We start from the raw sequence: 15,970 nt of genomic DNA, 5'->3' as shown, positions 1-15,970 counted from the left end.
AATCCTATCATGTGTGATACTGTCTGCTGTGTATCTAATCTTATCATGTGTGATACTGTCTGCTGAGCTGTATCTAATCCTATCATGTGTGATACTGTCTGCTGAGGTACTGTATCTAATCCTATCATGTGTGATACTTTCTGCTGTGTATCTAATCCTATCATGTGTGATACTGTCTGCTGTGTATCTAATCCTATCATGTGTGATACTTTCTGCTGTGTATCTAATCCTATCATGTGTGATACTGTCTGCTGAGCTGTATCTAATCCTATCATGTGTGATACTGCCTGCTGAGCTGTATCTAATCCTATCATGTGTGATACTGTCTGCTGAGCTGTATCTAATCCTATCATGTGTGATACTGTCTGCTGAGCTACTGTATCTAATCCTATCATGTGTGATACTGTCTGCTGTGTATCTAATCCTATCATGTGTGATACTGTCTGCAGAGCTGTGTATCTAATCCTATCATGTGATACTCTCTGCTGAGCTGTGTATCTAATCCTATCATGTGTGATACTGTTTGCTGAGCCGCTGTATCTAATCCTATCATGTGTGATACTGTGTGCTGAGCTGTGTATCTAATCCTATCATGTGTGATACTGTCTTCTGAGCCCTGTATCTAATCCTATCATGTGTGATACTGTCTGCTGAGCAGTGTCTAATCCTATCATGTGTGATACTGTCTGCAGAGCGGTGTATCTAATCCTATCATGTGTGATACTGTCTGCTGTGTATCTAATCCTATCATGTGTGATACTGTCTGCTGTGTATCTAATCCTATCATGTGTGATACTGTCTGCTGAGCTGTATCTAATCCTATCATGTGTGATACTGTCTGCTGAGCTGTATCTAATCCTATCATGTGTGATACTGTCTGCTGAGCTGTATCTAATCCTATCATGTGTGATACTGTCTGCTGAGCTACTGTATCTAATCCTATCATGTGTGATACTGTCTGCTGTGTATCTCATCCTATCATGTGTGATACTGTCTGTTGTGTATCTAATCCTATCATGTGTGATACAGTCTGCTGAGCCCTGTATCTAATCCTATCATGTGTGATACTGTCTGCAGAGCCATGTATCTAATCCTATCATGTGTGATACCGTGTGCTGAGCCGTGTATCTAATCTTATCATGTGTGATACTGTCTGCTGAGCCGTGTATCTAATCCTATCATGTGTGATACTGTCTGCTGTGTATCTAATCCTATCATGTGTGATACTGTCTGCTGTGTATCTAATCCTATCATGTGTGATACTGTCTGCTGAGCTGTATCTAATCCTATCATGTGTGATACTGTCTGCTGAGCTACTGTATCTAATCATATCATGTGTGATACTGTCTGCTGTGTATCTAATCCTATCATGTGTGATACTGTCTGCTGTGTATCTAATCTTATCATGTGTGATACTGTCTGCTGAGCTGTATCTAATCCTATCATGTGTGATACTGTCTGCTGAGGTACTGTATCTAATCCTATCATGTGTGATACTTTCTGCTGTGTATCTAATCCTATCATGTGTGATACTGTCTGCTGAGCTGTATCTAATCCTATCATGTGTGATACTGTCTGCTGAACTGTGTATCTAATCCTATCACGAGTAATACTATCTGCTGAGCTGTGTATCTAATCCTATTATGTGTGATACTGTCTGCTGAGCTACTGTATCTAATCCTATCATGTGTGATACTGTCTGCTGTGTATCTAATCCTATCATGTGTGATACTGTCTGCTGTGTATCTAATCCTATCATGTGTGATACAGTCTGCTGAGCCCTGTATCTAATCCTATCATGTGTGATACTGTCTGCTGAGCCGCTGTATCTAATCCTATCATGTGTGATACTGTCTGCTGTGTATCTAATCCTATCATGTGTGATACTGTCTGCTGTGTATCTAATCCTATCATGTGTGATACTTTCTGCTGTGTATCTAATCCTATCATGTGTGATACTGTCTGCTGAGCTGTATCTAATCCTATCATGTGTGATACTGTCTGCTGAGCTGTATCTAATCCTATCATGTGTGATACTGTCTGCTGAGCTACTGTATCTAATCCTATCATGTGTGATACTGTCTGCTGTGTATCTAATCCTATCATGTGTGATACTGTCTGCAGAGCTGTGTATCTAATCCTATCATGTGATACTCTCTGCTGAGCTGTGTATCTAATCCTATCATGTGTGATACTGTTTGCTGAGCCGCTGTATCTAATCCTATCATGTGTGATACTGTGTGCTGAGCTGTGTATCTAATCCTATCATGTGTGATACTGTCTTCTGAGCCCTGTATCTAATCCTATCATGTGTGATACTGTCTGCTGAGCAGTGTCTAATCCTATCATGTGTGATACTGTCTGCAGAGCGGTGTATCTAATCCTATCATGTGTGATACTGTCTGCTGTGTATCTAATCCTATCATGTGTGATACTGTCTGCTGTGTATCTAATCCTATCATGTGTGATACTGTCTGCTGAGCTGTATCTAATCCTATCATGTGTGATACTGTCTGCTGAGCTGTATCTAATCCTATCATGTGTGATACTGTCTGCTGAGCTGTATCTAATCCTATCATGTGTGATACTGTCTGCTGAGCTACTGTATCTAATCCTATCATGTGTGATACTGTCTGCTGTGTATCTAATCCTATCATGTGTGATACTGTCTGATGTGTATCTAATCCTATCATGTGTGATACAGTCTGCTGAGCCCTGTATCTAATCCTATCATGTGTGATACTGTCTGCAGAGCCGTGTATCTAATCCTATCATGTGTGATACCGTGTGCTGAGCCGTGTATCTAATCTTATCATGTGTGATACTGTCTGCTGAGCCGTGTATCTAATCCTATCATGTGTGATACTGTCTGCTGTGTATCTAATCCTATCATGTGTGATACTGTCTGCTGTGTATCTAATCCTATCATGTGTGATACTGTCTGCTGAGCTGTATCTAATCCTATCATGTGTGATACTGTCTGCTGAGCTACTGTATCTAATCATATCATGTGTGATACTTTCTGCTGTGTATCTAATCCTATCATGTGTGATACTTTCTGCTGTGTATCTAATCCTATCATGTGTGATACTGTCTGCTGTGTATCTAATCCTATCATGTGTGATACTGTCTGCTGAGCTGTATCTAATCCTATCATGTGTGATACTGTCTGCTGAGCTGTATCTAATCCTATCATGTGTGATACTGTCTGCTGAGCTGTATCTAATCCTATCATGTGTGATACTGTCTGCTGTGTATCTAATCCTATCATGTGTGATACTGTCTGATGTGTATCTAATCCTATCATGTGTGATACAGTCTGCTGAGCCCTGTATCTAATCCTATCATGTGTGATACTGTCTGCAGAGCCGTGTATCTAATCCTATCATGTGAGATACCGTGTGCTGAGCCGTGTATCTAATCTTATCATGTGTGATACTGTCTGCTGAGCCGTGTATCTAATCCTATCATGTGTGATACTGTCTGCTGTGTATCTAATCCTATCATGTGTGATACTGTCTGCTGTGTATCTAATCCTATCATGTGTGATACTGTCTGCTGAGCTGTATCTAATCCTATCATGTGTGATACTGTCTGCTGAGCTACTGTATCTAATCATATCATGTGTGATACTTTCTGCTGTGTATCTAATCCTATCATGTGTGATACTTTCTGCTGTGTATCTAATCCTATCATGTGTGATACTGTCTGCTGAGCTGTATCTAATCCTATCATGTGTGATACTGCCTGCTGAGCTGTATCTAATCCTATCATGTGTGATACTGTCTGCTGAGCTGTATCTAATCCTATCATGTGTGATACTGTCTGCTGAACTGTGTATCTAATCCTATCACGTGTAATACTATCTGCTGAGCTGTGTATCTAATCCTATTATGTGTGATACTGTCTGCTGAGCTACTGTATCTAATCCTATCATGTGTGATACTGTCTGCTGTGTATCTAATCCTATCATGTGTGATACTGTCTGCTGTGTATCTAATCCTATCATGTGTGATACAGTCTGCTGAGCCCTGTATCTAATCCTATCATGTGTGATACTGTCTGCTGAGCCGCTGTATCTAATCCTATCATGTGTGATACTGTCTGCTGAGCTGTGTATCTAATCCTATCATGTGTGATCCTGTCTGCTGAGCTAGGTATCTAATCCTATCATGTGTGATACTGTCTGCAGAGCCGTGTAGCTAATCCTATCATGTGTGATACTGTCTGCTGAACCGTGTATCTAATCCTATCATGTGTGATACCGTCTGCTGAGCCGTGTATCTAATCCTATCATGTGTGATACTGTCTGCTGAGCTGTGTATCTAATCCTATCATGTGTGATACTGTCTGCTGTGTATCTAATCCTATCATGTGTGATACTGTCTGCTGTGTATCTAATCCTATCATGTGTGATACTGTCTGCTGAGCTGTATCTAATCCTATCATGTGTGATACTGTCTGCTGAGCTGTATCTAATCCTATCATGTGTGATACTGTCTGCTGATCTACTGTATCTAATCCTATCATGTGTGATACTGTCTGCTGTGTATCTAATCCTATCATGTGTGATACTGTCTGCTGAGCCCTGTATCTAATCCTATCATGTTTGATACTGTCTGCTGAGCTGTATCTAATCCTATCATGTGTGATACTGTCTGCTGAGCTACTGTATCTAATCCTATCATGTGTGATACTGTCTGCTGTGTATCTAATCCTATCATGTGTGATACTGTCTGCTGTGTATCTAATCCTATCATGTGTGATACTGTCTGCTGAGCCGTGTATCTAATCCTATCATGTGTGATACTGTCTGCTGTGTATCTAATCCTATCATGTGTGATACTGTCTGCTGGGCTGTGTATCTAATCCTATCATGTGTGATACTGTCTGCTGGGCCGTGTATCTAATCCTATCATGTGTGATACTGTCTGCTGAGACGCTGTATCTAATCCTATCATGTGTGATACTGTCTGCTGAGCTGTATCTAATCCTATCATGTGTGATACTGTCTGCTGAGCTACTGTCTCTAATCCTATCATGTGTGATACTGTCTGCTGTGTATCTAATCCTATCATGTGTGATACAGTCTGCTGAGCCCTGTATCTAATCCTATCATGTGTGATACTGTCTGCTGAGCTGTGTATCTAATCCTATCATGTGTGATACTGTCTGCTGGGCCCTGTATCTAATCCTATCATGTGTGATACTGTCTGCTGAGCTGTGTATCTAATCCTATCATGTGTGATACTGTCTGCTGGGCCCTGTATCTAATCCTATCATGTGTGATACTGTCTGCTGAGCAGCTGTATCTAATCCTATCATGTGTGATACTGTCTGCAGAGCCGTGTATCTAATCCTATCATGTGTGATACCGTCTGCTGAGCCGTGTATCTAATCCTATCATGTGTGATACTGTCTGCTGAGCTGTGTATCTAATCCTATCATGTGTGATACTGTCTGCTGTGTATCTAATCCTATCATGTGTGATACTGTCTGCTGAGCTGTATCTAATCCTATCATGTGTGATACTGTCTGCTGAGCTGTGTCTAATCCTATCATGTGTGATACTGTCTGCTGTGTATCTAATCCTATCATGTGTGATACTGTCTGCTGTGTATCTAATCCTATCATGTGTGATACTGTCTGCTGAGCTGTATCTAATCCTATCATGTGTGATACTGTCTGCTGAGCTCTGTATCTAATCCTATCATGTGTGATACTGTCTGCTGAGCTGTATCTAATCCTATCATGTGTGATAGGTCTGCTGAGCTCTGTATCTAATCCTATCATGTGTGATACTGTGTGCTGAGCTGTGTATCTAATCCTATCATGTATGATACTGTCTGCTGTGTATCTAATCCTATCATGTGTGATACTGTCTGCTGAGCTGTATCTAATCCTATCATGTGTGATACTGTCTGCTGAGCTCTGTATCTAATCCTATCATGTGTGATAGGTCTGCTGAGCTCTGTATCTAATCCTATCATGTGTGATACTGTCTGCTGAGCTGTATCTAATCCTATCATGTGTGATACTGTCTGCTGAGCTCTGTATCTAATCCTATCATGTGTGATACTGTCTGCTGAGCTGTATCTAATCCTATCATGTGTGATACTGTCTGCTGAGCTCTGTATCTAATCCTATCATGTGTGATACTGTCTGCTGAGCTGTATCTAATCCTATCATGTGTGATAGGTCTGCTGAGCTCTGTATCTAATCCTATCATGTGTGATACTGTCTGCTGAGCTGTATCTAATCCTATCATGTGTGATACTGTCTGCTGAGCTCTGTATCTAATCCTATCATGTGTGATACTGTCTGCTGAGCTGTATCTAATCCTATCATGTGTGATAGGTCTGCTGAGCTCTGTATCTAATCCTATCATGTGTGATACTGTCTGCTGAGCTGTATCTAATCCTATCATGTGTGATACTGTCTGCTGAGCTCTGTATCTAATCCTATCATGTGTGATACTGTCTGCTGAGCTGTGTATCTAATCCTATCATGTGTGATACTGTCTGCTGAGCTGTGTATCTAATCCTATCATGTATGATACTGTCTGCTGAGCTGTATCTAATCCTATCATGTGTGATACTGTCTGCTGAGCTGTATCTAATCCTATCATGTGTGATACTGTCTGCTGAGCTGTATCTAATCCTATCATGTGTGATACTGTCTGCTGAGCTGTATCTAATCCTATCATGTGTGATAGGTCTGCTGAGCTCTGTATCTAATCCTATCATGTGTGATACTGTCTGCTGAGCTGTATCTAATCCTATCATGTGTGATACTGTCTGCTGAGCTCTGTATCTAATCCTATCATGTGTGATACTGTCTGCTGAGCTGTATCTAATCCTATCATGTGTGATAGGTCTGCTGAGCTCTGTATCTAATCCTATCATGTGTGATACTGTCTGCTGAGCTGTATCTAATCCTATCATGTGTGATAGGTCTGCTGTGTATCTAATCTCACCTCACTATTTCCTGTCCTTTTAGGGTGATGGTCTCTTAGGAAGCACGGGCTTGGTTGTTCTATGATGTGATCGCTCGTCTTTCTCCGTCTCACGCGGTGACTATTTATCGTCTTACGATTCTGTGATTTGTGGTAAGTCATGTGACGATTTCTTATCTGACCAATCACCAGCAGCCAATAGCCTGATCTGTCCCATAAACGTGGTCCTGCACCGCTGACGGCCTGAGAGAACTCCCATCCCGGCCGCTTTACCCCTTCAGATACTGCGGTCAATAGCGACCGTGGGATGTGGGCGGTTAGACAGGGGGAGGGGAGGGGGGGTTCCCTCTGTCCCCCCATCACAGTAATAAAGTTATCCTGTCGTTACCGGGAACGCGGTATAAACGAAACCACACAATCCTTTAGTTTCTCAGAACAACCCGTCCCACAGAGAACAAATCCTCAGACGACTGTGGAAGGAAAGATAAAAAAACGTCCCAGAATAGACAATCATCACCGATCCACAGAGTAGGTGTTACGTGTTTGATCGCTGGGCCTCCCACTGATCGCGAGAACGGGAGCCCCGAGGACATAGAATGGAGCGGCGGTCGAGAATGCTTCTCCACTCCATTCAAAGTTTATGGGAGTGACCGAAACAGCCTAGTACAGCGCCCGGATGCAGCCGGGACAGCTGATTGGTGCGGTTTCCCCACCCATCATATACTGATGACTTATCATGTGGCTAGGTCATTGGTATAAAAAACTGCCGCTAACCTGGACAACCCCTTTACTGGTCAACTCGACATACACCCGGAGGCGCCTGCTCGTACCCGACATACACCCGGAGGCGCCTGCTCGTACCCGACATACACCCGGAGGCGCCTGCTCGTACCCGACATACACCCGGAGGCGCCTGCTCGTACCCGACATACACCCGGAGGCGCCTGCTCGTACCCGACATACACCCGGAGGCGCCTGCTCGTACCCGACATACACCCGGAGGCGCCTGCTCGTACCCGACATACACCCGGAGGCGCCTGCTCGTACCCGACATACACCCGGAGGCGCCTGCTCGTACCCGACATACACCCGGAGGCGCCTGCTCGTACCCCACATACACCCGGAGGCGCCTGCTCGTACCCCACATACACCCGGAGGCGCCTGCTCGTACCCCACATACACCCGGAGGCGCCTGCTCGTACCCCACATACACCCGGAGGCGCCTGCTCGTACCCCACATACACCCGGAGGCGCCTGCTCGTACCCCACATACACCCGGAGGCGCCTGCTCGTACCCCACATACACCCGGAGGCGCCTGCTCGTACCCCACATACACCCGGAGGCGCCTGCTCGTACCCCACATACACCCGGAGGCGCCTGCTCGTACCCCACATACACCCGGAGGCGCCTGCTCGTACCCCACATACACCCGGAGGCGCCTGCTCGTACCCCACATACACCCGGAGGCGCCTGCTCGTACCCCACATACACCCGGAGGCGCCTGCTCGTACCCCACATACACCCGGAGGCGCCTGCTCGTACCCCACATACACCCGGAGGCGCCTGCTCGTACCCCACATACACCCGGAGGCGCCTGCTCGTACCCCACATACACCCGGAGGCGCCTGCTCGTACCCCACATACACCCGGAGGCGCCTGCTCGTACCCCACATACACCCGGAGGCGCCTGCTCGTACCCCACATACACCCGGAGGCGCCTGCTCGTACCTGACATACACCCGGAGGCGCCTGCTCGTACCTGACATACACCCGGAGGCGCCTGCTCGTACCTGACATACACCCGGAGGCACCTGTGGGCAGGACAGGTCAGTATTAGTCACACACATCACGTCCTTTATTCCCGCCTCCTGAACACAGCCGGGATCGGGAAACACTCCCACCACGGCTGATTAGCGCTTTGATCGGCCCGGTCCGTGACCATGGCTCAATCAAATGGGACTTTCCTTTTAGATCGCGTCACTGGAAACCTCGTGACGTCATCAGGGACTGTGGAAATCCTTCTACAGTCATTCCTGGGACCTAGAAAGGACCCCGTGTGGTCTATTCTAGAACTAGAACTCACATAGTAAATTTTTTCTACCCCCCAAATTCTGCAGGAGAAAAATACAATTTCACCCGCGGAAAACAAAGTCTCATACAGCCACGTATTAAAAAAGTTATGGCCGCTGAAGAAAACGGAAACATTTTGCTGGTCGTTAAGGCCTTTTCATTAACGGGTTAAGTCCAACTAGATTAAGTCCATAGACAGAAATTTTGTCCCAAAGCTGGCAAGGTCGGGCAAATGTCGGGTCCCACTGAAGGGGGGGTGTAATCGCGGCTGAAACGGCATGAAATCATTTATTTATTTATTTTTTCCATACACTTTTTATTAAATAAACATCACAAAACAGTAAATATGGGACCTGTCTGGGGTCCCCGTACAATACAGGGACCTCATTTATGGCGATCGGTGAAGGTCGTAAATAAAAATGGCAGAATTGCTTTTTTGGGTTTCTGCATTTTACCCTTAGTAAGGAGACGCCACTGGTGGGATCATTGGTGTATAGCGGACGAAAGTCGAGGCATAAGGGGGGACCGGGGAGGGGGGACCAGGGAGGGGGGGGGGTCACTGTCACTATCACTGTCTAAGGGTCCACATACAGTGGGAGCCGGCCCTGCCGCAAGCTGCAGGAGCCGGTGCAGGATGACCTCCTGTTGTGTGGAGCGCCGTATCGGAGGAGGGATATTCCGCATAGACCATCATTATTCCTTACACTATTACAGTGGGAGAGAAAAAAATCCACCAACCGCGGAGTCTATAAGATGGAGAAGGACAGGAGTCACATGACGGAGCGGATCCTGAGCCTGACCTTGGAGATCATCTATCTGCTGACTGGACAGGTGAGTTTTTCGTGGCGGAGGATGTGACGGCTTGTGATGATGTAGATTACACTGGGGCCGGGCGACTAGGACCTAAATCAAAGTTACGATTAATTGAACACGTGACCTTGATTACATTGATGAACAATTGTTTTGGCCACACCCCTTTTTCACATTCCACACCATTGAATTCATATATAACCCTTGAACCTGCTGTATCCTGTAATAGAGCCCCTGACACTGCCCCCATTTAGTATAATACCCACATAGTGCCCCACTACGTATAATACCTCATACAGTATAACGCCCCTATATTGCCTTCTCATGCAGTACAATCCCCCATAGTGCCCCCACAGTCAAATGCTCCTTTATTGCCTTTCCAAACAATATAATCCCCCCATAGTACCCCCACACAGTATAATGCCCCATAGTGCCCCCACACTGTATAAAGCCCCCATAGTGCCTCCCTACACAGTAAAATTCCCCCATAGTGCCCCCCACAGTATAATGCCCCTATTTTGCCTCCCCACACACTATAATGCCCCCATACAGTATAATGCCCCTATATTGCCTCCCTACACAATATAATCCACCCCAGTAGTGCCTCCACACAGTATAATGCCACATAGTGCCTCCCCACACATTATAATGCCCACAGCCCCATAGTGCCCCCACACAGTATAATCCCCCCATAGTGCCCACACAGTATAATCCCCCCATAGTGCCCACACAGTATAATCCCCCCATAGTGCCCCCACACAGTATAATCCCCCCATAGTGCCCACACACAGTTTAATGCCCCTATATTGCCTACCCACTTAGTATAATCCCCCCATAACTGTCCTCCACACAGTATAATGCCTCCTATAGCTGCCTCCACACAGTATAATGCCCCCATAGTGCCCACACACAGTATAATCCCCCCATAGTGCCCCCACACAGTATAATCCCCCCATAGTGCCCACACACAGTTTAATGCCCCTATATTGCCTACCCACTTAGTATAATCCCCCCATAACTGTCCTCCACACAGTATAATGCCCCCATAACTGTCCTCCACACAGTATAATGCCCCCATAACTGCCCTCCACACAGTATAATGCCTCCTATAGCTGCCTCCACACAGTATAATGCCTCCTATAGCTGCGCCCACACAGTCTAGTGCCTAATAAAAAATAATAACTTACCTTACACTGTTCCCTCTGCTCCTCCACTCGTCACTGCATCGCGCCCGTCTGTGCCGAGCTGCTCACATAGTGAATGGCGGAGCAGGGAGCTGATGGCTCCCTGCTCCACCATTGTATTCAACTGTATCTGCGTCTTGAGGACGGCGCCAGATACCGGAGAACACCGACCAGCACCTTATTGAGTCACTTCCAGCCCGTCTACTGAATTTGTTTTGTTTTGTTGATTATTTGCTCAGCCTAAGTCCACTATATGACATTGATGACAGGACAGGGGTTAGTAATGCGCGGTAACTTTAATATTTAGTTTGGAATATTCTATTATTTAGGATTACGTTCCTGCAAGGAAGTCTTGTGAGGATGTCACAGACAGCAGTCATCCCTCTGTTTTAGGGAAGTTCAGCCAAACCCGGAGTCCCGTCATTGAGCTTCCCCATCCCCCTCTGATAGAGGAGTTCAACAACGAGCTGAAGATCCTGGACCTCACCCACAAGATCATCGAGCTGCTGACGGGGGAGGTGAGGACTACCGGGAATGCTGGGACGTTATATAGTAACACGAGGTATAATGTGTCCGGGATGATGACTGTATCATTGTGTGTCAGGTTCCTATAAGATGTCAGGATGTCGCCGTCTATTTCTCCATGGAGGAGTGGGAGTATCTAGAAGACCACAAGGATCTGTACAAGGAAATTATCAAGGAGGGTGCAGAGGCCTTGGCATCAGAGGGTAAGTTCTATAGGTGACAATGATCGTCTAGTGCTGGCCAGCTTTTTGATGCCTGCTATGCACCGGTGATAGCAAATGAGCGTCTGTAAGTACACAGATGAGTCCCATTATTATTTGCACCTTCTACTTTTGACGTCAGCAGTGCGTAGCCCATGAAGGCAGTGATGTGTTGTGGGCTGGTGGGTATATAAGGGGTGCGGTCGGCGGTCTGATCACATATCACTCGTTGTTGTCATGGGTATAAGGGGCGATTTATCAGAGTTGTAATAAGGGATGATTATCGGCTTTCGGGCCCAGGGGTGTCGGTATTTCTCACACAGCGCAGTTTGTGAACGGTTCTCGTGCTGCTGTGGTGACCGTGTATTGTGAGTGGAAAATGGCAGCATTGGGAATAACTGACGTGGAAACTGCGGAGCACCACGCGCCATTAATGTGAGAGGTGAACACCGGCTACGGAGGTGCGCGAGGGCCGAACAACTCGCTACATGGAGCAGCTCACCGTGAAAATCAACCAGGGGGCGACCAGACGTGTCTAATACAACAGTTCAGAGAACCCGACACGTGTGGGGCTCCGAAGCCGACGGACGGTCACCGCTCCTATGTAACAAAGGGGCAGCGGAAAAAAAGCTTCTATTTGCACGGCAGGATCGGGATTGGACCACCGGTGATTGGCACAGGGTCGTCTTCTCCGATGTGTCACGTTTTCTGCTTCATGGAACGGATGGACGTCGGTGTGTCAGGCGAGAAACATCAGAGAACAAACACCCGGCAGCCATTGCTGGAAGAACACGAGCCGGGGGCGGCAGCATTACGGTCTGGGGAATTTTCGGACCTTCTCTGGGCTACTCATCCGTGTGGACGGCTCTCAACCGATTTAAGTATGACTCCATCGTTGCAGGTCATGTCCCCCATACATGCTGATTGTCTTCCCTGGGGCAGATGGAATCTTCCAGCAAGACAATGCGACATGTCACATGGCTAGAAATGTCCAACACGAAGAGACCGACCAAGACCTCCAAGTACTTCCCCGGCCCCCTAATTCACCAGATTGGAACCCAATTGAGCATCTGTGGGATCTTGATCGTCTTGTTTGATCTATGGATCCTCCCCCACGCACCTCCAGCAAATGTGGGATGTTCTGCAGTCAGCGAGGCGCCAGATACCGGAGACCACCGACCAGCACCTTATTGATCACTGCCCGCCAATCTACTGCTGTCAGTGCTGCCCATGGCGGTTACTCGGGATATTAGCTGCTGCTCACAATAATGGGACTCCACTTTGTATATTCTGAGAACTCTAGTTGGTTGTAGAAATATCTCCTCCAGCTGAAGTCAGCAGGCAGTGATGTGGCATTGACTACCTCTACTCCCGCATACATGCACCTGTGTATTTGAAGGACTAAGTAAAGTTTAGTCATTTTATGATGGAAGGTAATGCATCTTTCTACTAAACTGTTGTAGGAAATCTAGGGGCGATAGCTTTTATTTTTTTCAAAGCAGTGATTAGATCGGCTTTTCTGCACTATTTTGTACTCGGTCTTCAGTGTCGGCGTTTATTAATGCAGCGCCGGCCTCATCCCATCATGATCACAGTCGGGAGCGGTGCAACAGCTGTAATAAAACAGCCACAGCCCCACTTTAACGACGGAGATCAGAGAAACCCCCCATCTCCACCAAAATCCCCTTGAATGCCATCATCAAAGCTGATCACAGCATTCAAAAGGGAAAATGAGAAGGGGGAACCCCTGTGACACGATCGAGGGACATACCATATATGGGCAATTGAAGGACCCCAGGGCTGTCTGACTATTTTCCCCATTGTTAGGTCATACTTGGGTATGTCCTAACACCTGCCTGTGTACTATCAGATATATAGATGCCAGTACATTACAGTTAAAAATAAAAAAGTACAATTAATAAAAAGTCACGTTAAATACAAAATATTTATTAAAAAAAAAAAATACACAAATGCATATTTTTTACAATAAAAATTACAATATAAGTCCCAATACATAGAATAATATACATTGGCATTGTCGTGACCGTAACAAACAGTACAGCACATTTATAGCGTCATTTGAAATGGTCGGTGTATGCGGAAAAAAAAAAAAAGGGAAAAGATGTCTTTTTTTGCCAAAATATAAATTGTATATAAAACGGTACGATAATGTACCAAAAACCGGCACCGGCACAAACAACTCGTCCCGCAAAAAGTCTCATACATTTCCGTCGAGAAAAAAAAAATAATTAAAAAGTTCTGAACTCCGGGATGTAAAGAGGGAACAAATAAAAAAAACGATTCTGTCCTCAAGTATCGTTTTGGTATCGAGAATCGCAATACTAACAAAATACCGGTATCAAAGTCGAACTTCTGCTATTATGACAGCCCTAGTACACTGCACCTCTAATGAGGGAGTGTTTTTTTTGTAACGGCCTCAGTATAGTATATTGTGTTGTAACGTTGTTGTATATCTCAGGAACACAGAACGAAGAGTAGATCAGCCAGGCGTCCATAGAACGAGTACTTCTTTCTTTCTTGTTACGATGATTTCCTCGTTTAACTCACATTACTATATCTAGTTCCTGCAGACAAATCTCATCTTCGTACTACACCTGATGGAAATAACAATGGCAAATGTGAGAAGGACGGACAGAATCAGAGTCACCAAAACACATGCAAGCTTATTGGAAGCAAGGCATTGGACTTCTCACCTCACGCTAAACCAACCACAACCAATTTCACGATTGAAACCAGCCCCGAACCGAGAGAATCTAAATCTGTCCTTACGGAGTCGGAAACCCCTGTATCTGCTCAACCTCCGGTGTCAGAATATTTTCCTTCCCAGATTAAAGAAGAGTTGATTTCTAGTGAAGATAGGCACTACGAAGTCTCCTGTGTTTTTATTCCGGCAGAACAGAAAGACGAGAACCGTGAATGTTTATATATAACAGAAGACGGCAAAACGCACACCGACGATAATAAACTGACCATAATGACTTGTAGGGACTGTGGCGACCGCTTTACCGTTGAGTCAGACGACACTTGTTTTGCCAGACTACAGACCTACAGGTGTCGTAAGTGTTCCGACAGAGACTCGGGGACCGATGTCAGGGAAGTATTAACAGTGGCCATCTCCGAGTTACCGAGAACTTCTAACCTAGTGTATGAAGACTATGAGAAAGGAAAGGTCAATTGTAAGAAAAATTTTGCAAGTCGAAAACATCCTGACAATAAAAAGATTAATAGGAAAAAGAAAGCCCGTTATTACACTAAATGGGGAGGTCATTCGGAGGATGATGCGCCTCTCGATAACTATAATATGGTAGAAGAGGACTTGTTTATCTGCTCTCATTGCGGCAAATGCTTCAACCATCAGGCAAGTTTGGAGCTCCACCAGAAGTCTCACGTGGTGGAGAAGGCGTCCTTCATCTCTCAGAGTGACAAGTATCTCAGAAACATAGCTCTTCTGAAGTCCCATCAACTATTTCGCACTAGTGGAAAACCATATAATTGTTCCGAATGTGGGAAAAGTTTCAAACGCAGTCTAAGTCTGGTGAAACACATGCAGTCACACACAGGAGGAAAAACAACATTCACTTGCCCCGATTGTGGACAGAACTTTACCCAACGGTCAGCCTACATCACCCATTATAAGGTCCACAGAGATGGCAAACTTCATTTTTGCTTTGAATGTGGAAAGAGCTTCCGGACCAAGGCCGACCTCACCACTCATCAGCGGATTCACATGGGAGAGACTCCATTCCCTTGTCCTGAATGCGGTGAGAGTTTCACGAGACGTGCAAACCTGGTGAGACACCAGCGGATTCATACAGGAGAAAAGCCGTTTTCATGCCCCGACTGTGGAAAAAGCTTCACACGAAAGTTGGGACTTATGAAACATCAAAAAATCCATTCAGAAGAAAGCGTATATAAAAGAGGTTATAGGAAAAACGCCTTCTCCATGTACCGTGTGATAGTGTAAGTCCCTCTACTAGATGGAGAATTCCATGTTACTACTAGAGAAGAAGACACTTGCCGGTTGAGTGGAGGTGCCTACAAGAAGACGTTTTATTGGACTTCCGGGATCTTATTCTTGTCCTCTAGTCTGGTGTCCTCCTTGACGCGGGGCTCTGGTTGACGCATTCGTTGAGTGATTGTGATATTTATAATCTGTTGTGTCACAAGGTTGCCGCTACTTTTATTAAAATATTTTTTTACATAT

General features: G+C 45.6%; 1 protein-coding gene across 2 annotated transcripts in view; it reads left to right on the top strand.

Annotated features, from left to right (window-relative positions):
• Positions 1 to 15,970, top strand: part of LOC142663419 (uncharacterized) — a 27,708-nt gene extending 11,738 nt beyond the window's left edge. Inside the window, exons 2-6 of one of the 2 annotated variants that reach the window (XM_075842043.1) lie at positions 7,000 to 7,108; positions 9,741 to 9,857; positions 11,350 to 11,538; positions 11,625 to 11,748; positions 14,328 to 15,970. In XM_075842043.1, the coding sequence (XP_075698158.1) occupies positions 9,780 to 9,857; positions 11,350 to 11,538; positions 11,625 to 11,748; positions 14,328 to 15,730 (1,794 nt within the window). In that variant the 5' untranslated portion in view covers positions 7,000 to 7,108; positions 9,741 to 9,779 and the 3' untranslated portion in view covers positions 15,731 to 15,970. Of the gene's footprint in view, positions 1 to 6,999; positions 7,109 to 9,740; positions 9,858 to 11,349; positions 11,539 to 11,624; positions 11,749 to 14,327 lie in introns of those variants that run through there. The other variant, XM_075842044.1, reaches the window with a different exon arrangement.

Source organism: Rhinoderma darwinii, chromosome 11 (assembly GCF_050947455.1).
Source record: "Rhinoderma darwinii isolate aRhiDar2 chromosome 11, aRhiDar2.hap1, whole genome shotgun sequence".
In the NCBI taxonomy this organism is placed as follows: domain Eukaryota; kingdom Metazoa; phylum Chordata; class Amphibia; order Anura; family Rhinodermatidae; genus Rhinoderma; species Rhinoderma darwinii.
The sequence above is the reverse complement of the archived record's forward strand: the minus strand, read 5'-3'. Positions and strand labels throughout refer to the sequence as shown.